General features: G+C 43.2%; 1 protein-coding gene across 1 annotated transcript in view; it reads left to right on the plus strand.

Annotated features, from left to right (window-relative positions):
- Dner (delta/notch like EGF repeat containing) overlaps nt 1-25,558 on the plus strand; it is a 298,176-nt gene that overhangs the window by 193,452 nt on the left and 79,166 nt on the right. Inside the window, exon 7 of the mRNA XM_057761704.1 lies at nt 17,102-17,215. Coding sequence (XP_057617687.1) covers nt 17,102-17,215 — 114 coding nt within the window. The remainder of the gene's footprint in view (nt 1-17,101; nt 17,216-25,558) is intronic.

Genomic DNA, 25,558 nt, shown 5'->3' on the forward strand with positions numbered 1-25,558 from the left:
CAACTATAGAGTAACACATACACACATACACGCACTATTTAAAGTTTTGTTTTCTTTTTGAGAATTTTATATATGCATATAATGAAATAGGATTGTATCTATCTTCCATTTACCCCCCCCCCCCCCCGCCTCCAACTTCCCCGGGATCTCACTCCACATGCCCCTCTCAACTTTTCATATCCTTTTATGATTTTTTTAAATAAATAGTTGAGTACGTCTGGTTTGACGGTGTTGGTAGAAGAAGGAGCGGCCCTGCAGGATGTATTACAGCCTTTGCTAGAAGCAGGGGGGTCAGCTGTTGGGGAATTGAAGGCCTAGCAGCTTAGCTGGAGCCTCTTTGTTGTTACACAAAAGGCACTTTCAGCAAGTCAGTTTCTGCATACCGAAACCTCTTATCTGATCTAGGAGTTGTCTGAAGGAACCAATACCTAAGCAATCCTCAGACTTCCTGGTTTACCAGGTCTGTCTGGGGACTAAGTTATGCGAAAGCCTGTGAACCCTTTTGGGAAAAGCAGCTCCAGAAACATCAGACAGCATCTCTGACTTCATTCAAAAGGTAACCCCAAAGCCCAGATGCCATCACTCCGAATTCATGGCAGATACAATGGCTCTGTGGAATCTCCCACTACTCCAGTTAGTTCTACCCATGTGTGTGCACGTGTGGGACCAGCCACACGGGAGCAGGGACCTTCCAGTGGCCAGGCCCTCCATAAAAAAATGGTTCTCCCTCTCCAGCCGTTACCAACTGCCAACAGCTTCATCATTCAGGGGAGTGTTCTAGCCCATCTGCACAGAATTCTGCCTCGCTGGGTTTTATGCAGGCCTTGTACAGCCAGCCAGATTTTTTTCTTTTTGATTCATGGGTAATCTAGAGATTATGAATATAGTGGATTAGAATTTGACTTGATTCAATAACAAACTCTTGTCTTTGTTTGGTTTTCTTTTGGTTTTTAAAACAATGTCTTGTAAGCAAATCATGACTTTCAGAAAAGTAATGTACACTTCTGAATAATGTAAGATGAGCTCTGGCTCATTGTTAAGATTTGTATTACAAGGAAGATGTTATTACTAAGTGGAGTAGCTATTTCTCTTGAAACTGACAATATTTCAGAAAGAAGATTATCCAAGACCTCAAATGCTGCAGGAGACTCTAACAGGAGGTCCTAAATTTGAAAGGAATTAAATCAAGCTTTGTCTAAGTTCTTGGTAATCTCTCATTGCCTGGTCCCCGTGTGGGCCTTATGATTTGAACTGATAAAATTAGATCTCTTTGGGTCTTGAGCCTGCCTGGGTTTGGAGAAGGAACACACACAACCCTCTCCATCATGTCAAGCGCGGTGCTTTGGTAACACACAGGAAATATATGACTAAAATAAAATTTAACTGTTTGAACCAGGATTATTTTATTAAAGCCGTCTAACATCAAGAATATAATTTTTCCTCAAAGGAGCCATTTCTTTTCCTTTTTCTGAAAAGAATAGCTGTGATGCGAATTCACAACCGCCATTGCCAAAATTTTATTAGCATTTTGCAAAGGATTTCCATAATGCCTCCAAGCGCCACATTGTTCTGACTAATTGGTGATTTTAGACTATTTTTAAGAACTCATCACTGCTGAGGCACGTGTTAGCACGTGGGCTCATCTGTTACCTTGGAAACATTGGTGACCAGAGGGTCAGTGCCTGTGGGGTTGGTCCCTCCACCTGGGAACAAGTCCCAGCATCTACTGTGAGTCCTCACACACAGTCCAAGTGTGTAAGTGGACTGTGGCACTGTGCTTAGAGGTGGGCTGTTTCGGTGTTTTAGGCTCGAGGGGATTCAGACCATTCCTCTATTTGTGTGAAGTCTGGAGACTGAAGGACACATTCAAGATTGCAAGGCCTATGGGAAAAACAGACACAGCTTTATCACTCTGTGGCCATCTCTGAGCTGGGGAGCTTCTCTCAGCATACCAGTGACTCTTAAGTTTTTCATTCCCTCTGTGCATAATAGAAGATACTTGTGGTTCTTGTCAGTACGAATGCATCCCCCCCAGTGGCATTGTCTCTTCTCAAGATCTTAGATGGCACCAGCTAGAAGCTGGCTTTTCTGATTTACTGGTTATGTGACCTGCCCCCAACCTTCCTTAAAGCCCTGGCAGGTTTCTTTATCTTTAAAATAAAGGATGAGTCAAAGATCATTCATTCATTCATTCATTCATTCATTCATTCAATAATTATTTATCAAATGCTTATTACACGCCAGGTTTTCTCTGAGTTGTGTGAATACAAGTGCTCAAGTCCTTGTACACACAGAGGTCACAGTTTAGGGGTGGAGATGGCTAAACCACATGCATGCATGTGTGTACTGTGGTGTCTGTATGTGTGCATACATGTATATTTGTGCATGTGTGTATATGTATGTGGTCAACAGAAAGAAACAGGGTATGAGGGGGTTAATGGAGAGGTAAAGCAAAGAGACAGGGTAAAGTATGCCTACAACAGGGAATGCCTTTCTGCAAATGTGATAAGAGACCCCAATGAAATGAGCTTGTGGACAGTGTAAATATCAGTGGGAAGAAAATGTTAGGTCTACTCACAGGCTATGGCTTCAGTGTCTGTGTTCTCAAAGCTGTTACGTTGAAATGGAACCACCAAGAAGACGGTATTGGAAGGTGAACCTTGGAGATGATGGGTCACAGGTGCGAAACACTCATGAGTGGAATTGCTGTCCTTACAGAAGAGGCCCCTGCCTTCCTTTCTGCCGTGTGAGGACAATAGAAAGCATTGTTTATGAGGAAGAGGACCTGGACTAGATACCAAATCTACTGGTACCTTGATTTTTTTCTTAGCCTCTAGCTCTGCCAACATGATGCTGTTGGCGTTTACTGGTTCCTTAGAGTCAGGCACTTTGCTCCAGCAGCTGGACTGGACTAAGACAGCACAAAGGTCCCAAGGTAGGAACTTGCATGGAGTGTACATGGGGCAGGAGAGGAGAGCATAAGAGAGTCAGGGTTGAAAGGTGGATCTCAGACAGAATGCGCCAGCTCACAGGGACAAGCAAGGATCTTATCCCAAAGATGGAAGCTTTTCTTGGCTAACTGCAGGGGGCTATGTGATGCCCCTCTTGGAAAGATCAGTCTGGAACCGAGGAAAGAATGAACACCAGTAGGTACTCTAAGAAGATGGCTTGGAGACTATTGGCCATCCAGGCAGCTTGTCTGGGCCATGAACACAGCTGGCCTGCTACCTGTAGACCTGGTGGGAGGCTTTGCCTGGGGATTATTTGAGGGTAGAGCTGGTGATACTTTCTGGCAAATTGGATAGGAAATATGATTGCAGTGAGAAATTGTAGATGTCTTCCTTTTTTTAGATAACAGCTTATTGAGATGCCATCCATATACTATTGAAATATATAATAGGTCCTTTTCTTTAAGTATATTCAGGATTGGGTAATGTTGGGGACCAGCCTCGACAAAAACACTACTTACCAGTATAGGGGTCTGGGGATCCAAAAAGTAAGTAAACAATACAAAGATGTGAATAAAAATAATAAAACAGAAACATAGGATAGTATTGGGAGGAAGTTCCAGTGAATACTGAAATACATTTAATTTTCCATACACTTTTATACCCCAATACAAAGAGGGAGAGAAGGGGGGAAGAAGACAAAAGACTTCTTAACGTGATACAAAGGACAACTCACACAGTTTATTGCTTCAACACTGAGACATCAAGTCATTAGCATTCTGTTGTTTAGGCAGTGAACCCACAACTAGACCAAGTATCCTGAAGGCAGCCACTCCCCAGATAACCTGCATATCCTGACCATCTGTCAGAGTGGAGTGGATCTACCTGTATGGGCCACCGTAATGTCAAAAGACCCAAGTAACCACATCCTGGGTCAGGATGTGTGGCCCTGGTTGTTGTCAACAGTTTTTAGCGACCTCCCAACTCTCTTGACCATTAGACAAGGTAGAAATTGGCTCACATTTTTGGGCCTCCACAGGGTAATTATCATTACAATAAATTTTAGGACATTTCATCACCTCAAAATACGCATTCATCAACTGATTCTACTACTCCCCCAACCTCTAGCCTTAGGCAACTTTCTGCCTCATAGATTTGCCTACTTTAGACATCTCATGTAAATTCAGCTATATGATAGCTATTGTTTATAAGCAGCTTTTTCCATTGAGTACTGTGCTTCCATGGCTCATCCACGACATGGTGTAGATGGCTACCACTTTCTTCATAATGCCCCAATCAATTTCTCCTGAGTAGACACACCATGTTTTGGTCATCCACTCCTGCCCTTATGGCTGCAGGTTATTGTGGAAAATACTTCTGTGTTCTTTCCAAGTCTTTCTGCACCATCTCATCTTTCATTTTGGTTCCTTTCCTCTTCTCTATTGTATTCCATGCCCCTCTCCATCTCTCCTGCTTCTTATCTGCTAGGTTCCCAGTTCTCTGCTTCTCTGTGTTCAGCTTCTCTCGACCTGTCTTTCTCCACTTTCTCTTGATCGCTAATTCCCTGTCTTCTTCCTTTCTCGTCCCCTCTCTCCTTGTCACTGGTACACATTGATCCACTTGGTAATTTCCTAAATGAAATCACCTGCTTGCTCACATCACATCATGGAGCTGCTTCTCCAAGGTCAACCATCAGTGACATCTCCTTTTTCATCCTCACTCTGTCCGCAGCGCTCATCTCTTTAGAAGCATTCTTTGTGTGGTTTGCAGAGCTGTTCTGTGTCTGTTCTCCTGAGTTCTCACAAGATCTTGCCCCCCCTTTTTGTTTTAGCCATTCTCCTGGGCCTTTGCTAGCAATTTCTCATTTGGAGCTGTCACCACAAGGATGACTTCCAGACCCCCCTTCCAGTCTGGCCTCTCACCTCGGCTCTGGCAGCATTATTGGACTTGGCATTGATTCATCTGCTCACGGCCGCTGCTGTCTCCCTCATCGCTCAGGCTGGATGCTGGACCTTGATGGTTCTGCCTTTCTATCATTTATCCCTGGACACTCACCAATTCACCTTATTTACGATGATTCCCTATCTGACTCTTTCTTCCTTTTCCACCACTACGGCCATGATTCAAGCTGCTGTCATCTGCTGCCTGAGCAATGGGGAGAAGCCTCTGCCTCCCTGCATTCCATCTTGCTTTGTTCTCTATTGCTGGTGATACTTGGGAAGCCCAGGCCTGGGGCTGAAGAGATGCCCTAGACTGAGAAGGGCCCAGGTGATGTTGTTTTCATGACCTTGGGGAAATAAAGCTTTGTTTGCACTATGTCTTTATCTAAAGTAGGGTTGAAGGTTGGTAGTCAATGGCCACAGTTCAGAGGATACCTGTGGCATGCTCAGACAGGTATGTGCCTGCTGTGCAGTCAGCATTCAAAAGTGCCAGCTGCCACATCTGTTGCCAAATCAAAAGCAAAGCCTGTAGCTCTGCACAGAGCTCTGCCACTGCTTCCTTCAGTCAGAACTTGGACTTTATTTCTCTGTAGTTCCTGTACTGGACCACGGGCAATTCTCAGGACCTTCTCTCTCCTCTCCTAAGGCAGGAGAGCCAGGCTGCATACTGTTCCTGACTCAAAGAAGGTCTGTTGGTCCTCATGAACTTCTAAAACAGGTTTTATGAAAGTAATAGAAAGGACACATGATGATTGAGAACATGAGGTTTATAGTCAGCCATCTTTGAGTTCCATGGTCATCAATAAACTCTACTTAGCTTCTTTGATCTCAAGTGTACTTACCCATGAAATGAAGCAAGAGTATTGAACTTGAAAGAGTGAATGAGAATACAACATGCATACACAAATATATGTATACACATATTCATGTTTATATACCTATATATTTCTTGTTGGTACCAGTTCAAATGGACATGCAACACACACACATATATATCTATATATATAGATATATATGTGTGTACAACATACACTTACACACAGATATACACATACATTTGTATGCACAAATATATATAGATATATATGTGTGTACAACATACACTTACACACAGATATACACATACATTTGTATGCACAAATATGCTCATGTATACACATATGCACATGTGCGTGCACGCGCGCGCGCACACACACACACACACATAGAATGGGTGGTCCATACATATAAGACACCTCTTTCTTTGGCCTTGGATATTGATACAAAAGAAAGGTGGAGAATGAATTCCTTTCTCCATCTCTCCATCCTCAGCTTGGTTTAAGGGAGCCTTTATGGCTCTTTAATATCATCTATGCCAGAGGTATCCACCAGACAGATATAAATATACCAGTTTAGTGGTATATTATTTGTGTTTTAATAAAAAAAAGTTTGCCTGAAGATTAGAAAGCAAAGCAGCCATATTAGTCAGCCATACAGACCAGGCAGTGGTGGCACACACCTTTAATCTCAGCAGCCATACTAGTTAGCCATAGAGGTTGGGTAGTGGTGCATGCCTTTAATCCCAGCACTAGAGAGGAATATAAAATGGGAGGAGACATCTCTCAGCTCAATCTCATTCTAAGGATTCCTGGAGGCAGGAGCGCCATTTTGGTCTGAGGTAGAAGAAAGTTTCAATAGCTAACCACTTTGCTTTTCTGATCTTCAGCTTTTACGCCAATGTCTGTCTCTGGGTTTTTTTTTTTTATTATTCGTGCTACAACTCAGACATAGGTTCTTTCTGTGTAGAAAGCCTTTGTTAGCTGGCCAGTGACTACACCGGTGTTCAGGATCCACATGCAGTTCCAAGTCTTCCTGAGGGTGGGATTTTAGACATAAAACAAATAAAAAAACAACAAGAAAAAAACCCAAAGGACATTCTTGGGTTGACACAGAACAGTTAGTCAGAAGCAGAATTGCTGTGGGACAATGATCTTGTACCCTGTAAAGATTAGTAAAATGCTGATTGGCTTGTAGCTGGGCAGGAAGTATAGGCAGGGTGACCAGAATAGGAGAATTCTGGGAAGAGGAAAGGCTCAGTCTGCAGTCATCACCCAGATGCAGAGGAAGCAAGATGAGAATGTCTCATTGATAAAAGGTACCAAGGTCATGAGGCTAACACAGACAAGAATTATGGACTAATTTAAGATATGAGTCAGTTAAGAAGCATGAGCTAATAGGCCAATCAGTTTATAATTAATGTAGGCCTGTGTATTTCTTTGGGACTGAATGGCTGCCGGACTGGGCGGGACAGAAACCTCTGTCCACACAGAACTTCAGAAGCCAAGAAGCAAGGTTAGTACATTTAGGGACTTTCTCAGAGCTATGGACTTTGGTGGGTTAGGTCTTTGCTCTCCTTTGGCGGGTGTTGCTGTCTATGTCCTGGGTTCCAAGGCCTGAATGGCACTTCCACCATGGCATCATTTGTGCCATGGTCTGAGGACCTGTTACACTTTGTTTTTTATTTTCCCTTCAATAATCTGAATTATATGCACAAATTTTAAACGAACAGCATTAATATTTTATATTAAAAGAATGTTTGCTGGTCACTTCCGTCTTCAGTAGATACATTGTTTCAGAGTAATCTAGAAGGATTCCTTTTGATTTTTGATTTTTATATTTATATTTTGAGAGTGGTGTATGTGTGTCTTTGTGTGTGCATATGTGTGTACATGCATTTGTCATGGATGTGTAGAGATGAGAGGACATCTCAGGGGTCAGCATCATTTTCCACCTTGTTTGAGGCAGAGTGTCTTGGTGTTAGCCACTGTGCATACATGACTTTTTGGCTCTTGAGCTCCTGGAAATTCTTATCTCCACATCCCATCTCACAGCAGGAACATAGGATTATATATAAGTACCACCTCACCTGGCTTTATGGGTCCCGGAGAATCTGAACTCTTCACACTTGTTCAGCAAGTGGTTTACTCACTGAGCCATCTCTTAATGGTTCCTTAGGCTTAGGTCTCTGGGTCTACCTGTGATTTCTGCCTTGGCAAAAGAAGGATGCTCATGCTCATTGGCCAGATGTTCCCAGGTGATGCTAAGGCTGGTCACACTTCGAGGACCACTGTTTGAAATTGCCTGTGAAGAACTGGAGCTCAAATTATGATAGCTAAGCACATTGAAATCCACTGCACTCTTGAAATCTACAAGCCCTTCCTTCATTCACAAAGCACAGAGCCACTAACAATACATGGGTGCCTAGGCACAGTGCAAGCTGCTGCGGATTTAAAGGTACATTCGATAGACATTGTACCTGCTGCTTAGAGTTGCTCTCACTCAATGATCTGAGACCTAGACATCTTTATCCTCATTTTGGCCATGATGGGCATGAATGTTATCAAGGCTTGGATGAGCCTACTCAGCTTACCACCGTGAACCTTTGGTTTCCCTAACCATATCCTTTCCACTCTCTGTACTTTCTGCATACCTGGGTATTGGTATTTGCTTTCTTTTAAACCTTGAGACTAAGATTCCTTTAATTTCTGCTGAATGCCAAGCTTTCTTTCATGCTTTTATTCATATCACACATTCCCATTTTGCTTTTATGTTACTAGTTTGCCTTTCGTGAGCCATCTATATCTTTCTTTCTTTCCCTTTGGTTTTTAACTTGGGTTTACATTTATCCAGAAATGTTTGGTTTTTCTCCTGCCTGCCCATCTTTCTCTCTTCCTAAATAATTTCTGCCTTCCCACATTGAGGTTGCGTGCACCAGGATGGAATAGCTGGATGGCACACAGATTCCTGCTATCTACCTATTGTTCAGTGTCCGGGTATTAGGCGCGGCATGTCATCTCGGCTGCCATGGCTGAGGCTCTGGCACCAGCTGCTCAGATTCCAGAGGGTAAGATCTGAGCTGATGGGCTCTCTTGGTGGTGTGAGGCTTTCTGTTCAAGGCCAACAGCTTCGCTCCACTGCGCAGGCTAGATTATAAAAAGGCTGGCTGTGCTAAAAATAGCTCTCACTTTGATTCCCACTTTGGAAGCTTTTGGAACAGAGCTCCAAAGAAACAATTAGATTCTCCCTCCCCGAGCTAAAGCAGCGAGGGGAATGCTTTTCGTTTTGGTTGAAGAATCATGCAATAAACATCTTATGTACAAACAATTGTGCTGGGAAGGGTGGGGAATGTTTTATATCCGATATATCAGATGTTTTTTTTTTTATCCGATATAACTGATAAATTGCTTTTGAAATAGTCCGGCTCATTTAGGAAACTTTTCTTACATACATGTGATTCATCCTTGACCTCTGATAGATTTCTATTTTGAAGGGTCAGGTAGTGCAGTTAAGATGACAGGTGAGTAGGGAAGGTAGATTTTGTTATATTGTCAGAAGTCAAAAGATACTGTTTAGCTCTAGTTTTGTCTTAGTCCTTCTAACACTGCATGGGAAAAGTCATTCTTTTTCCATATGCCACTAAATTTTAAGATGCATTTTATACCAAAATATAAAATAGTATAACGTCAAGTTTTTCAAAGATATATTAAACATCATGTAGTTGATATATTAAACATCATGTAGTTTGTTAACACCTGGTGGTAATTTGAAAGAAAATGGCCCCCCAAAGGGAGTGGCACTACTAGGAGGTGTGGCCTTGGTGGAGTAGGTGTGGCCTTGGTGGAGTAGGTGTGGCCTTGGTGGAGTAGGTGTGGCCTTGGTGGAGTAGGTGTGGCCTTGGTGGAAGAAATGTGTCACTGTGGGGGTGGGCTTTGCAGTCTCTTTTGCTCAGGCTTTGCTCAGTGTAACACACAGACCACTTCCTGTTGCCTGCAAATTGCAGTACTCTCAGCTCCTTCTCTAGCACCATGTCTGCCTGCATGCTGCCACGTCCCACCATGATGACAATGAACAGAATCGTTGAACTTTAGGCAAGCCACCCCTTTAAATGTTGTCCTTTATAAGAGTCACTGTGGTCATGGTGTCTCTTCACAGCAATAGAAACCCCAACTAAGACACCTGGTGAATGATTTATAGTCTGATGCTTTCCTTAAATGCACCTGGTATATCTACCGTGAACAGGCTCTCTGCTGAGGCACATTTCCTGTCAAATGCTTGATGGCTCACCTAACATTACTTACGTTCACACCTCTATAAAAGCTCCGATGCCCAGGCTAGAGTGTCCCTGGGTGTTCCACGCATCTCTGAAGCCATCCATGTGTGTCCCCGTGTCACGTTATTTTCTTCAGTCTTTGTTATACAAGAATGTTTTCTGAAGAGCAGATAGGCTGGGCAGTGGTGGCACATACCTTTAATCCCAGCACTCAGGAGGCAGAGGCAGGTGGATCTCTCTGAGTTCCAGGACAGCCAGGGAACCAGGACTGTTACACAGAGAAACCCTGTTTCAAAAAAAAAAAAAAAAAAAAAAAAAAAAAAAAAAAAAAAAAAGCAAGGAAAGAAACAAGCAACCCTGTGATTCCCAGGCAGTCTTTTCAAGCTGCCCATTTTGAACCAGTTACTTTATTCTGAACATCCCAATGCTAAATTCTTCAGTAACTTGCAGTTTTTAGAGTCAAACGTGTATTTTCAAATGGTCTCTGAAGGTACTCTTAGAATTCCGATTATTCAAAGTGCTTTGAACATCCTCTCTGTGGTTCAGAAAGGAGCTGTTCTGTGCAGCGGAAGGAGGAGGGGCTGGGATGGAAAGAGTGACTTTCAGTCTGGAAGGATAGCATCCCTCTGACTTAGGCTTTCAAGCCTCAGCATTGGCGTCATTTTGGACCAGGTAGTTCTTTGTGGTGGAGACTTTCCTATTTACAGAATGTCTGGCCGTACTTCGTACCCACTAGATGTCAGTGGCATCCTAGGGACTGACTTTGAACAGTGTCACCAGACATTCCAGTTGACCCTGGTGGAGAGTCAGCCGGGTTGAGAACTACTCACTTGAGGAACCTAACCTGAACTCTTGAGGAAGAAAAAGGTGATGAGTTCTGTTTCAGCCATGTTAATTTGTCACGTTGCAGGGAGCCATTGGATGAAATCTTAGTTGGAGAAGCAAGACTGAAGTTCAGAAGCGAGCTAGCTTAATTTTCTGCTCATTCCAGACTGACTGAATGGGGAGGGGCCTCTGAGCAGGATAATTTGTCATTGCAATTTCCCAAATTGGGGGTGCAAACCACTGGGGTAAAAAGTAAGGTGAGTTTTTTTTAGTGCTTGTCTTAGTCGTTGTTCCATTGCTGTGAAGAGACCAATGGCCCAAGCAACTCTCATTTTTAAATAAAAAGCATTTAACTGGGGGCTTGCTTACAGTTTCAGAGTTTAGTTCATTACTGTCATGACTGGGAGCAGACAGACATGGTGCTGAAGCAGTACAGTAGCTGAGAGCTTTACATTCTGATCCACAGGCAGCAGGCAGAGAAAGTGACCCAGGGCCTGGTATGAGCCCATCTCCAGGGACACACCACCTCTTCCAGCAAGGAAACAACTCCTCCAACAGGAGCACATCTCCTTCAACAAGCCCATACCTCCTAATCCTCCAACAGTTCAACTGGGGATCAATCATGCAAATATATGAGCCTACAGGGGACATTCTCATTCAAATTACTACAGTGTATTTTCTGAGATAACCATTTTCCTTTTTAAAAAACAAAAGGCAAAAAAAAATGAGCAAACAACCCCCCTCCCCCCATATTTGTGTTTATTTCAGTGCCCATTAGGAGAAAGATTGGAAAACCTGCTTCATCCATCTGGTTTCTGGGTCGTTGCTTTAGGATAGGAAGACATCTTAGTTAGAAGATGCCATGAGTTTAGGGAAATACCTTAAGTGGAGTGGTTCATTCTTTGAGCAATTATTTGTGCTGGGAAATGTTTTAAGTTACGGGGGTCTAGAGATTAATAAGACAAAGTCCTGATTCTCACCGAGTTGAGAATGCATTTGAAAGGCAAACCTACTTGTGTCCATCAGACAGATGGACTTAGAAGTGAATATGAGAGTCATATCAGGTAAGGGCAAGTTTAAAGAGCTAGAGCATGGACGCAGGGGATAAAGCCTGCTCTTAGGTTCTTATAGGTGAGGAAGAAATAAATACATGGATACGGTGACCAGTAGGGACATGCATCTCGTTCAAGAGTCAAGGAGGACCAGAGCACTGGGTTCCGGCTAGTGATTTCTGGGCAGGGTAGCCCCAAAAGAATGCAGAGGCTAAGTGCATGGCCATGTAGAGTCACCTGGGTTGGCGTCTCAGATGTTCTAGAATGGTTTGTGTGCCAGAGAAGAAAACAGAAATTGTCTTTTGTGGAACAACAAAATGGATTAGTGGTTAAGAGCACTTGCTGTCAAGCCTCATGACCTGGGTTCCATCCTCAGGACCCACATGTTGGGAAGGAGAGGACTGACTCCCACAAATTATCTTCTAGTCCCCCCATTCACTGTTGCATATGTGTGAACAGATAGACAGACAGACAGACACACACACACACAGATTCGAAAAAATTAAAAAAGAAAGTGTTTATTCACCAGGGAGAATTAAGTTTTAATAACTATTTCTGAGATCTGTTTAACATCTCAGAGTGATCTAACAACCTCATATTTCAATTTAAAATTCATTAGTTAAAAAAAAAATCACTTACCCAATTTAACATTGTGATTGGAATCATGTCTGATAGGTTCTCTCAGACACCATCCACATCTCTTCAGTTGTGATGTATGTAATTTTGGCATTCCCATATGCCAGATTATCCTAACCCAAACCCAAAGGGGTAACACCATAGATTGAACAGAACGAGCGCCGTCCTTTCTGTGTTCGGTTTGTTTAGTTAATTTTCTCATGGCTACGACAAGTACCTGACCAGAAGCAGCTTAAGGGAGGCGGGGCTTATTCGGCTCTCGGTTTGAGGGGTACAGTTTGCGTGGAGGGAAGGCGTGGCTATAGGTGCCCTTTCCACCTCTGCAGTGGTCAAAGCTTTCAGATGGGTCTTTTCGCCTCTTTACATCTTGGTGGAAGACAGCACAGAAAACAGACAGGAAGTGGAACTGGGATAAAAAAGACTCCAAGGTCATATTCTGGTGGTTAACTTCCTATAGCAAGCAGAACTATTGTCAAGAGACCAAGTGTTCAAACAGACGAGCTGATGAGGACATTTGATGTTCAAATCATAATACACGTCTACGTCTTTCTGGGGTTAAAAGTCCTACAAGTAAAGGAAAAGCTTTATTATAATTATGTATTCTAAGCTGTTTTCAGTTTTTGACCCACATAAACTGGAGCTTGCAGATTCACAAAACCTGGGCAGCCACACAGGTCATGCCTTCCTTTCGGTCCTTTGCATCAACATGTGATTCTAAGTTCACGGTCTTCCAATGCCATGATTTCACAACTCACAGGCCTTGCTTTAAGAAACACTATCACTTCAATGCTCTGATATTATTTGCAAACCTGACTAAGGTTTAAGCTAATTAGCTTCCTTCTATGCTTGATTGGAGTGCGAGTGTGTGTGTGTTTGTGATGTACCCATGTGTACATGTTTGTAGAGTGGTATGTTCATGTGTACATGTGTGCATGTGTGTGGAAGCTAGAGTTCAATGTTGTTTATCTTCTTCAATTACTTACACCTTGATGTTTGCCACAGCTCTCACTGAATCTGGAGCTTACCAGTTTGTCTAGAGTTCCTGGCCAGAGACTTCTAGGGCTCCTTCTGTCTCTACTTCCCCAGCCCTAGGATTTCTGGGTGCACACTACCAGGCCTGGATTTATGTTCATATTGGAAATCTGAATGGAGGTTTTCATGCTTGTGGGGGAAAAACACCTTTCTGACTGATCCATCTCTTTGGCCCCTTACATGATTCTAGAGACAACTTCATTGCCTTTCTATTTGATCCTCTACTCTGTTATATGGTTTATTTCTAAATCTTTGCTGTCTTTTTTTTTTTTGATCCTACAGATGGACTTTCATCTTGGCTAGCTACTTCTTCTGCCTCCCCTAAAGTTGGTTTCTAACTTTCATCGGTGATGTCTTTATTAGATGATAATCTTAAATTCATGCTGTCCTTCTCTGGGTAGGCCAGGGCTAGGCCTGTTATTTATTTATTTATTTTGAATAGTGCATTTTTTTTCTTATATCTTTATCTGGTCCCAGGCTAGTGTGAATTCAACACTAAAGACTGAGTTGTTTGGTGAGTTTAAGAACAGAATGAGGCCAAGTGGTTGCTGCGTGGTGGTCAGCAGGGAGGGCAGACGAAGAGGAGGAAGGCCGGGGCTAGACCATGTCTTCTGTTTAGTCACTGATTAGTTTTCTTCCAAACCCTTTGGGAAGCCATTGGAGGAGTCTATATATAAGAATAGTAAGTAGTTCAACTATTTCTCTGGTTAATTCTATGTGGAGAATGGGTTGAAGGAAAGCCAGTGTAAAGTGATGGTCTGGAGAACGGTAGCTGGAGTCTTGAGAGACAGTGATGCCTGAGCCTAGAAGACAGGAAAGGTGTCACGAGGCTGTGACAGTAACTGGAAGGCTGGCCATAGTGCTTGTGGCCCTGTAGTCAGGAGGATCCCTGTCCACTGCTTCAGAAGAGCAGTTTTCACTCTTGCCAACCCTTGTCTGGCATTGTCGTTGGTTTCTGTAAATGTTTTGCTGGAAACCAGAGTTGAAGCTTTCCATTGCCCTGCATTTTACGGGATGTGTAACTGACAATCACACCTGTTTTGCATAGCTCTGTGCCTTTACATATATTTTCCACCATTGTTGGTTGACTGCCCACTTGGGAAAGGCTGAGGAAGCGGCTAGTTAAGATAAAAGTCCATCGGTAGGATCAGAAAATAAAGACAGCAAAGATTTAGAAATAAACTATGTAACAGATTAGAGGATCAATTAGAAAGGTCACTGATAATTCTTGGCTCCCCCATGACCAGCCTAGCGTGGACAGGCATCGATACCACTCTGCACACACAGAGATGGGTATCATCTACCATCACTAGGGTGCTAGTGGTCAGTAGGATGCTAGTTATTAGGTATTTGCAGTATTGCCAGGGATGCTCTATAGCCTACAACCTAACAATCCCAGCCTGCCCCTCTGTACCCCATCACTCCCTCATGCCTCTATTATTTATTTATTTACTTACTTATTGTGTATGCAATATTCTGTCTGTGTGTATGCCTGCAGGCCAGCAGAGGGCACCAGACCCCCTTACAGATGGTTGTGAGCCATCATGTGGTTGCTGGGAATTGAACTCAGGACCTTTGGAAGAGCAGGCAATGCTCTTAGCCTCTGAGCCATCTCTCCAGCCCTCTATTATTGTTTTTCATTTGTAGGAATGCCAAGCTGTAGATATGCCAGTATATGCCTAGGATACAAATCTATCCCTTTAGCCACAGTCTTTTAAATCATATTTTCCTGTCTCTTAGACTTTCAAAATTCTGAAAGACTTTAAACCATAAAAGAAATGAAATAACGAGGTAGTGTTTTTACCCCAGACAATTGCTCCCTCACTAGAGACCCACTTCTGACCTTGACATAAGAAAGCTGTTCTATCAGACTTTCTCAAATGATGGAGAACCTCCACAAGTGTCACCCACTCAATGCCAGCAGGATCCCCAAGTCTGAGGTTACAGGCAGGAGCTACCATGGTCTACTCTCTGTCTAGGCTGCTTGGTGACTAAACATAGCTGTGTTTAAGGGCGTGGGCCCCACGAGTTTGAATCCCTGGCGATTGTGTAAATGTCTTAATCTTTCTAATTCTCAGTTTCCTTATTTGTAAGAGAGGGGATGAGACAGGGGAGTGGTGTGTGTGTGTGTGTGTGTGTGTGTGATCAGATGAGTGTTGACCTCAGATGAAGAGGAATTCTCTCAGATATGAAAAACACGTACCGTTTTAAGTCAAACGGCTGCTCACAGCATTCCCCTTGCAAGCATGCTGCCTCCCACTTTGAATCTAGAGCTTTCATTTGAAGCTACATTCTTGCTATGATGTCATACTGAAAGATTCCTTTTGGAATTCTGAAGTAGCCTCTTGCCTGGGTGTTGGCCTTTTAGCTCCCAGGCTGGTCTCCAGGCTGGTCTCTCAGTCCCATCCCTATGGATAACTGGAAATGTCTTGGCTTGGTTTGGAGTGAATGGGAAAGGGACTCAATGGGAGATGCTAAAATCATCACCTCCGTTCACTGTCTGTAGTTCACACCCACTGGGCAGGCAATGGGTGAGTTTTTCAAGTCTGAGCTGTGTGTGCTGGTGATGGCCCTTCGAAACCAATAATCCAGAAAGGCAAGTTTCCATGTCGTTCAGGACTCCATGGGAAACATATGAAATGCTACTGTATAATAAAAATTGTGTAGAAAATACATCTGATTAAAATTTATAGTGGGAATTTTCTCTAGACTACCAGTGGTTCCATCACTCAGATATCACAACCAAGAGCACCCTTTTTACTTTTTTATTTTATACCTTGTTATTTTCCATATTTTTCCTGAAGCATTGCCCACTCTAAGGTGAGGACCATTTTAGTGTGCTGTTTTCATTAAACTTGCCTCTCTGGAGGGCTGTGTTTTCAAACTGAATTAAAAATCTGGGATTTATTTAAAGCCTCCAGGCTGCCCAAGGTGTTCTAGGAGATTTACAGCCTGATTTTCCCACCGTCTGTCTGGGATTATGTCACTATCCCACAGGATCAGCTGGGGGGCTGGCTTCATGGAGAAGAGAGAGCTGGGTTTATGACTCAAAGAAGTATTAAGCATAATATATTAATGTGATTTTTGTTGTATGTGCTGCAAACTCTTAGTCTTTAAAATGAGAGCAAAGGGTACAGAGTTAACACAGGCTGTTTCTTTTGGTTCTAAATATTATCCATTAAAACTCTCTAATACCTCTTGTATAGTGCGGTGTGGGTGGTGACCCAGGGAAGTTAGCACCTATCTCAGGCCCAGGGCACCTCATGTCAGGGGGACCCTGACCTCTGGACAGTGGAATTCAACCTCAGCTTCTAAAGCTTCTGGCAATATAAAACTCAGACCTAATGCGGGGGAAAACAATTTGAAAAGTGAATGAATTTTGAACCATAGCTTTACGTTTATGGTGGTGGTTTCTGGTTATAAAACTACACCAGATCAAGGAGTGTCTGAGACTCCCTTATACAAGGCTGCTGTTTCCAAGGGTGGATTCTGGCAGAGTCCCTCAGTTTGGGGGTTCAGTCCCTCAGTTTGTGGGTGCTCTGGTGGTTTTGGAATAGCAGGTATCTTGTTTTTCTGCAGGTTATACTGGAGAGCTTTGCCAGACCAAGATTGATTACTGTGTCCTAGATCCTTGCAGAAATGGAGCCACATGTGTGTCCAGCGTCAGTGGGTTCACCTGCCAATGTCTGGAAGGTAAGATGCCATCTAGTACTCTTGGAAAGATTTTCATTTTCATCTTTTTTTTTTTTTTTTTTTTTTTTTTTTTGGTTTTTCGAGACAGGGTTTCTCTGTGGTTTTGGAGCCTGTCCTGGAACTAGCTCTGTAGACCAGGCTGGTCTCGAACTCACAGAGATCCGCCTGCCTCTGCCTCCCAAGTGCTGGGATTAAAGGCGTGCGCCACCACCGCCCGGCTTTCATTTTCATCTTTAAACCATAATTTATTTTGGTCAGTTTGTTACTTTGTGTTTCTAAACATTTCATACAAGAGAAACACACACACACACACACACACAGAGAGAGAGAGAGAGAGAGAGAGAGAGAGAGAGAGAGAGAGAGAGAGAGAGAGAGAGAGAGAGAGCAAGCAAAGGCCGAATATGATCCCTCAGTTTTGTTGTTCATTGAGAAAGGGTCTTAAGTAGCCCAGGCTAGCCTAGAACTTGCTTTGTAGCTGAAGATGATTTTAAATTCTGGATCTTTCTGCCTCTACCTCTTGAGTGCTGAGAATATAGGCATACACTGCCATGTCCACCATGGATTCCTTTTTCTGCTCTACTTGAATAAGAGCTATAACCTAGAAATTTTTGTGATCTTGACACACACATTCATATCACCAAAATTTGACCCTTATACACATATTGACATATGTATATTGACTTATACATATAAAATGAGTTAGCATGATAAAATAGAGCCTAATAGTAAAACTCCACTCAAGATTTCTACTTTGCTTGACTTGTTTTTAGGTCCCATACAAATACACTTTAAAAACAACCAATAGAAAGTTTGCCTTCTTTGTGCTTTATGGGAAATTTATGATGGCTTAGGAAAATTAAGCCACCTGGAGAGTCCTCACTTTAGGATTGTTTTTATTTCAAAAGACGGGTTTACTGTTAGGAAAGAGACAGGCAGGTGATGGAAGGTAGAACCTGGCATTGGGAGCGATTTTGCTCCCATTTCTGCTGTGAGGGGATGACTTTAAACCCTTAATGGCATAAGAACGATGCCCTAGTAGATTTTCAGTGCTTAAAACTGTCACGTCGGCTCCTGATTCACAGACACAACACAGGTGACTACATAGCTTTTCATACTCTGCAGAGGTGAAATGCAGAGCCTGCACAGAAGGCAATATCTCCATATGTCCAGTCATCTTCAACTGCCCCTGTCCAGGAGCCCGGCCCTCTTCTAATACAGGGTTCCTGTGAGCTGCCCCTGAGTTCAGTTCCTACTCACCCAGGAAGGAGCATGGACAGAATGACTGATTTCCACCCCAACCCCAATTTTGTGTGTTGGCAATGGATGTGACTCCCATAGTGAAGGGGGGACCACGTTCTTTATGAGCCTTGCCTTTATCTTTCTTGGGCAGTGCAGACAAACAGGGAAACTTGGAAGTGTCCCAGGGCCGATGGCTGAGCAAGCAGCACCTTTGTTATTTGCCTACGAATGCTCTGCAATTCTGCAAAGCTTTGTCACACTCTGGATGAGTCAGTGGCTACCTACCCCTTTTTAGACTTTTCCTTCAGTCAAGGTCAGGGTTCTGGGACATTATGAATCCACATGGGATTTTTGCAAGAGTTTAGTCAACTCCCAAATGCTTTTATATTTCTGGTATTTACTAGAAAGGTCCAACAAAACTCCAGAGGCTTAAAAAGGAGAGACTGTACAGCTTGAACTAGAATCTAGGGACTTAGCCTTCACTCATGTAGTTTTCTTTCTTGCCAGAGGCTTTCCTGAGTACTTGCTCTGCATCAGGTGCTGTAGTAGGTTGTGGATCTTGATGGTTGGAGGTGTTAAAAAAGTCCCTCCTGGGTACAGTGTCTTTGGTGTAGACCTGAGGGCAGAGGCGATGCTAAGATAAAGGCTTGGAGGTAGTTTGTGGAAAAGGGGTAGGGCAAGGCTTGCAGGGCTTCCTGGGCTGCAGGCAAGGCACAACTACTTCATACTGGAGTGGAGGGAGGCAGAGGATTAGGGTTCATGTCCAGCTTACCTCCTATTCCATGACAAGTAACTTGCCTTCTGTGGCTTCAGTATTGCAGCTACAAGATGGTAACGTGTTCTTCACAGGGTAAGGGATTCAAAGCATCTCCTTTCATTTTTAATAAAATCTCGTGCAGATAAACGTGTATTGTACAGAGGTTGGACATGCTCTCAATAAATATTTGAGATTTTTGTTATTGCTCCATCATTAATTACCATTAAGCCACTGGCAAATTTAAACCAAGTGATTTGATCATTTCATTCTGGGACAGTATTGAACATGGAGCGAGAGGAGAGTGGAAATCAGGAGAAAGGACTGGGGACAGTTGCAGAGATCCAGGAAGTAGCTGTCTCCCTGGAATTGAAGCACAGGCTCTGGGAAGAAGCAAGAAGCTGATGTGTGTGAGATAAGTTCAGGGGACAAAGACAGGACCTTCTCGGGAAGGACTGACATGGAGGGCAGGGGCAGGGAGGCAGGAATCTGTGGCTTCTTTCCAGTAAGTTGTCTTCCCCAATGGGGGAAACAGAAATGAAGATGTTTTAGAGATGTTTTTAGAGGTGTTTTAGAGATGTGTTTGAGGGGTCCTTGGCTCATTCCTACTAGATGCCACTGAGGCTAAGTATTGGCTAAGTCTAAATAAGAGCCATTGACCTCCAGTTGTCTAAGCCATGGGTACCACATCTAAGATCCTCATTCATCCTTTGGCCCCATGCATGTTCCGTGCTGGGGAAGCTGTGGTACTCAGGAATCAAAAGGATGAGTGTGAGTTTTCCAGAAATATTCTTATTCAGTGAGAAATCCTTTTATTCAGTGAAGATTAAAATGGCTATGGGAAGGCCTGCAAAATTCAGGAAGTCATTGTTTTTTACTGCTGAGTAGTACTCTAATATGTATATATTCCATACTTTCTTCATCCATTCTTCCATCGAAGGGCATCTAGGTTGTTTCCAGCACCCACACACTGAGACAATGGGGATGTTCTATCAGGAACTCACCAAGGCCAGCTGGCCTGGGTATAAAAAAGCATGGGATAAAACCGGACTTGCTGAACATAATGGACAATGAGGACTACTGAGAACTCAAGAACAATGGCAATGGGTTTTTGATCCTACTGCACGTACTGGCTTTGTGGGAGCCTAGGCAGTTTGGATGCTCACCTTACTAGACCTGGATGGAGGTGGGTGGTCCTTGGACTTCCCACAGGGCAGGGAACCCGGATTACTCTTATGAGGGAAACATGATATTTATACTTCAGAATCTGGTTTTGTTTTGCTTAGCATGATAATCTCTGGTTGCATCCACTTTTCTGAAAGTGTCAGTTTTATCCCTCTTTATTTCTGTCTGTCTTCTTCGGGTGGTTGGATAGCAACTAAATATGTGGAGCCCATTTGCCAATTGAAAAGAGCCTGTGCCTACAGGACTTCTTACATCAGCCACATACTAGCGCAATTCTGAAAAGTGTCTTAAAGCATGACGTATTTTGGAATGCCAGCCCTGACCCCCCTTGCTTCCTTTCTTCCTCTTTGTCCTTTGTATATTGCTGTTGATTTGGTCTCCTCCCTGTTATGCCTAATGAGTAGGAATTTGATTAATTCCTCTTGTTGCCCCCAAACCTTCAGCAACTCTAGCTGAGGGTCATGTTTCGTGTTAGAAGGAGGTCACTATTTAGTAAATGAACCACTCAGAAGGCGACACTTAGATCTAATCACGTTGTCCACCAAGTTCATCCTCACAACAGTTTCACGAAGCTCATGCTATCACCATCTTTATTTAACAGTCTGGGAAGAGGGCACATAGCTTGCTCCTGGTCATGTAGCCGGAAACTGGAAGGCAGGTGGCTGGTCTCCAGTGCTCTTTAACCACGTTAATGATTTCTGGACACATTCTTTAAAGTAAGTCCTATCGTGTATTTTTTATCATATATATATTTTGAGACAGGATTTGTTTCCCAGATTGACCTCAAGTTCTTTATATAGCTGAGGATGGTTTTGAACTTTTGAACTCGCTGCTTCCTCCCACTGAGTGAGAGAATCACAAAAGTACATCACCCCTTGGTTCATGCAGGGCTGGAGATTGAAGCCAGGATTCCATGCATGTTAGGACAAGCTGCTGACTGAGCTACACCCCAGCACCTGTGATGCTTATAAATTTTATTTTTATTAGTTCTTTGAGAGTTTGGTACAATGCATTTTAACCACATTCACTCTCATCTCTTCCCAGATCCATGACTACACATACTTCACCGTCCACTAACTTTATGCTCAAAACAAACAACACACACACACACACACACCAAAAAAACAAAACCAAAAAAATCCCAACCCCCTCCCAAACCAAAAAACATCAAGACCAATTTGTGCTGCCCAAATGTTCTTAGATATATAACCTTCCATGGTCAACTCAGGAGCTTTACTCTCGGAGTGAAAACTCTCCCTCTCCCAGGAACTAATAATTGCCGATAGTTCTATGGCCTGACTCCCCTTTCCATGCTGGGACATGGTCTGACTTGGACTTGCATGCATCTTGTTCACACTGTCACACTGCTATGAGCTCCTGTGTGCAGCTGCCCTGATGCCTATTTTTCATGACTCTCTGCTGCCATGAACGCGAGTGAAGTAAATGAGTTTGCTGGGTTCTAAAGCTTATTTCCTTCTCTACTAGTTCAGTTCTTAACTCTGGATAAGGAGACCCTCTCTTTAGAAATCATGAAATCTGTTCATAGCAGGCTTCTTCAGGTCAGAAATCTATAAGGCTAGGGTTTCCTGTGGATGGGGCTTTCATCATAGCCTGCTGTGTCTCTCACCCAGTCTTCCTTCATCCCTTTCTCTTCAATGCTCCTTTTCCATCTGATCTGTAATGAGCATTCAGGGGGTGAAGTCTTTCCTGGCAGCTGTCTTCTGTCATCAGCCTTCTTGAAATGCCTTTCCTGCAACTCAGAATCAGGCACTAGGGAGACAGCTGTGGCCACCATTAATTCTGTCTTTTGGGGTGTATCTGTGTGCACGGATCTCTAACACTAAGATGTTTGTCTTTCATCACTGAACCCTCTTTTTGAAAATGTGCATTTATTTTAAATTATGTGTATACGTATGTGAGAATGAGCACGTGTAAGTACAGATTCCCAAAGAGGCCAGAAGAGGGCAGCAGATCCCAAGGAACTGGAAATACAGAAAATTGTGAGCTGCTCAGTGTGGGAGCTGAGAACCAAATTTGTGTTCTGTTGCAGGGAGCTGCTTGCTTGTCCCGGCTGCCCAGAGCTGAAATAATCACACAGAAACCATATTCATTAAAATCCTGCTTGGTGCATTAGCTCTAGCTTCTTTTTGGCTAACTCTTATATTAATTTAATGCATTTCTATTAATCTGTGTATCACCACATGGCAGTGGCTTACCAGAGTCTGTCTCTGGCAGCTCCATGGTGTTCTTCTCTGACTTTACCCTTCTTTCTCCCAACATTCAGTTCTGTTTTGCCCATCTACCTGAGTTCTGTCCTATCAACAGGCCAAGGCAGTTTGTTTATTCATTAACCAAGACAGAAGGACCTCCCACATCAGTCTTCTCTGTAGAAGAAGTACAAGGTCTTAACCACCGACCATCTCTCCAGCCTCTGAATTCTGGTTTTAATTTGAATTTCTACTTACCTTTCCTAGGTTCATATTTAAAAAGTATTTCTCATTCTAATTATAAAAGGGATGGTAACCGGGCGGTGGTGGCGCACACCTTTAATCCTAGCACTTGGGAGGCAGAGGCAGGTGAATCTCTGAGTTCGAGACCAGCCTGGTCTACAAGAGCTAGTTCCAGGACAGGCTCCAAAGCCACAGAGAAACCCTGTCTCGAAACCCCCCCCCCAAAAAAAAGGGATGGTAAAAAAAAGTCAAAACAAACTTTTTTAAAATTTACTTTTACCACTTTAGTGCTAGCAATGGCAAAGAAGGAAGCCTGATATGTTAGCCTGTGTCTGTGGTACTTTCCTTCAGTGTTATTTCATGTTTGGTTCGGAACTTTGAGATCCTTTAATTTGAAACTGGGTGAATTTTAACTCTGAAGGTTTCTGGTTATTTGCACTCCTTCCCATGAGAATATCTCATATTTGGTTTGGAACTTTGAGATCTTTAAAATTTTAAGCTATATGGATTTTAATTCTGAAGATTTCTGGTTATATATACCCTATAATTAAATCCTGACTTTTCAGTGTGTGGATATGTTTAAGAACATATGCAAATACAGTCTAGATGCTAGCATCTGTCCATCCGTCCGTTTGTCCGTTCATCTATCCATGCAACATCTTAACCTCAGCAGCCCAGCTCTCTCTGGGAAAGCTGAAAGACACCATGGAGATCAATAAGGAATAAAAATATGCGGTAATGATTAAAGCACTCAGCCGTAAGGGATGCTCATTGTGCTTGCAGGTATGACCATTCCCATGGTGCAGAGTAGAATGGAGTCTCTTCATAGCATGTCTGTCACAGGAGGCTTGTAGCAGCCCGAGACTCAAGTAGGCTTCATGGGATGTTTGCAAAAAGCATTTTTTTTTATCCAATGAACCTAAAACATTGGTGGTGTTAAAAGTTAACAAACATTAAACCCCTTCTATATGGAATCATGGATCATAGGAACTGTGTGGACCCCTCTTGCTGTGTCACCATGAAGGCAAACACTGAGTTTGGCGGAGACTTCCATCTTCTATCTACCGACTGTCACCTGCAGCTCTGGTTTTAAACTCATGATGCTGAAGCATCCCCATTTGGCATTAACATGGGGTATTGTTCTCTGGCCCAGAAGGCTCCCAAACCTTGGCTTAATGGTGAGGCTACCGAGCCAAGTGGTTTTCAGTGTGGATTTTAGGGTCACACTGCTTAGATCTGTGTCTAGACTCCAAAGTCTTTGTGTCTCTGAGGCTCATTTTCCTTATTTCCAAAATGAGGATGCTACCAGCACATGGGTTGTGAAGAATACAAGACCCTAGCTCTGTGCATGGGAGGTAGGGAGTACTGAATAACTTAGCTAGAATAATGACTATTAATTAGGCATGGCACATTGGGGGAGTCATATAAAGCTATATCTCTTCCTGCCTCCTGGTTATAGGATCTTGACAACTAATTACTACCTTTAAGGGACCTTCTTTATAAATGTCTTTGATTCCAATATATCATTTTAAGAGTCTCTTGATAAATTCATACATATACTTTGTTTGAGGTAATGATCACAGTGGAAAGTGTAAGCAACACTAGAGGAGACCTGGGATCTAGACCTTTATATTAGCCCGAGGTCTTACAACAAGCTCCATGTGTTTTTCCAAACTGTTTTGTTTTCCCAAGTTTTACAGCCTGGAGTACTCTAGCCGTATAAACCCTCTTGTCCAACTCCAATTTCAGTGGGCATGCCCTGTACCTCAAAGGGTTTATAGAAGCTCACAACACATGGTACAGGAGTTGCATCTGAGCTTATGTGTCCTGTCCAGAAACTAGACACATCACCTAATATGTGTTTAGGTATCACACCATTCTGGGAGTGGGCTGCTGTCTGCAGTATTCTAAAGTGGATAATGGCTTGGTGAAAGCATTCTCTGAGGACCACATAAAATTGTGTGTATTTATATAAGAACTTACAACGTGTTCCCATAAACCTAACAGGATAGAATAAATGTACTTCTTCCTCTCCCATTTGGCAGGATCCCTGAGCCACCACTCCACTTAGGGACCATAGCAGCCAAGACCCTTGGCTTCCAAGTGGTGTAGAGTTTCACCTCTGGAAACAGAGCAGGGCCTTCACTGAGCCTTGCTAAGTGTGAGTGAGGTTTGCTTTCTGTGGTTTGTCCATACAGTTTACTTTTCCTTTTATGTCAAGGATTCTCATTTTCTTATTTCTTTACTTTCCTCCCCTATGTGCCTAGTCCAGTGTCTCTGAAGTTGTTTAAGTAGAAATACCACAGAGTGTTTTGTTTGCTCTCCCCCACATCATCTATGAGGACAACAGCTGCAGGGGCATTTAGTGAGGGATTGGGTCCTGTCTCTCTTGGGCACCCCTCCTTCTGCCTGGGAAATCCATGCTGATGGGCAGCTTCAGACTGACAGGTGGCAGCCTGGAGCTCCAGCCTGGTGAATGAATGCATGGATGATGATGCCCTAGTGTTTTCTTTTCCAAAAGAAGTGGATAGGGAAGGGATGGGGGGTCGGTGACTCAGCAGTTAAAATGTTCACTGTGAGGACCAGAGCCAGGATGCCCAGAACCCGTGTAAATGTAGGGTGGGCTTGCTCACCCACTTGTAATTCTAGCACCAGAAAGGTGGAAGCAGAAGGTCCCCTGAGTAAACTTGGTTAACTAAATCTTCTTTTTTGACC

Source organism: Chionomys nivalis, chromosome 2 (genome assembly GCF_950005125.1).
Source record: "Chionomys nivalis chromosome 2, mChiNiv1.1, whole genome shotgun sequence".
NCBI classification, from domain to species: Eukaryota; Metazoa; Chordata; class Mammalia; order Rodentia; family Cricetidae; genus Chionomys; species Chionomys nivalis.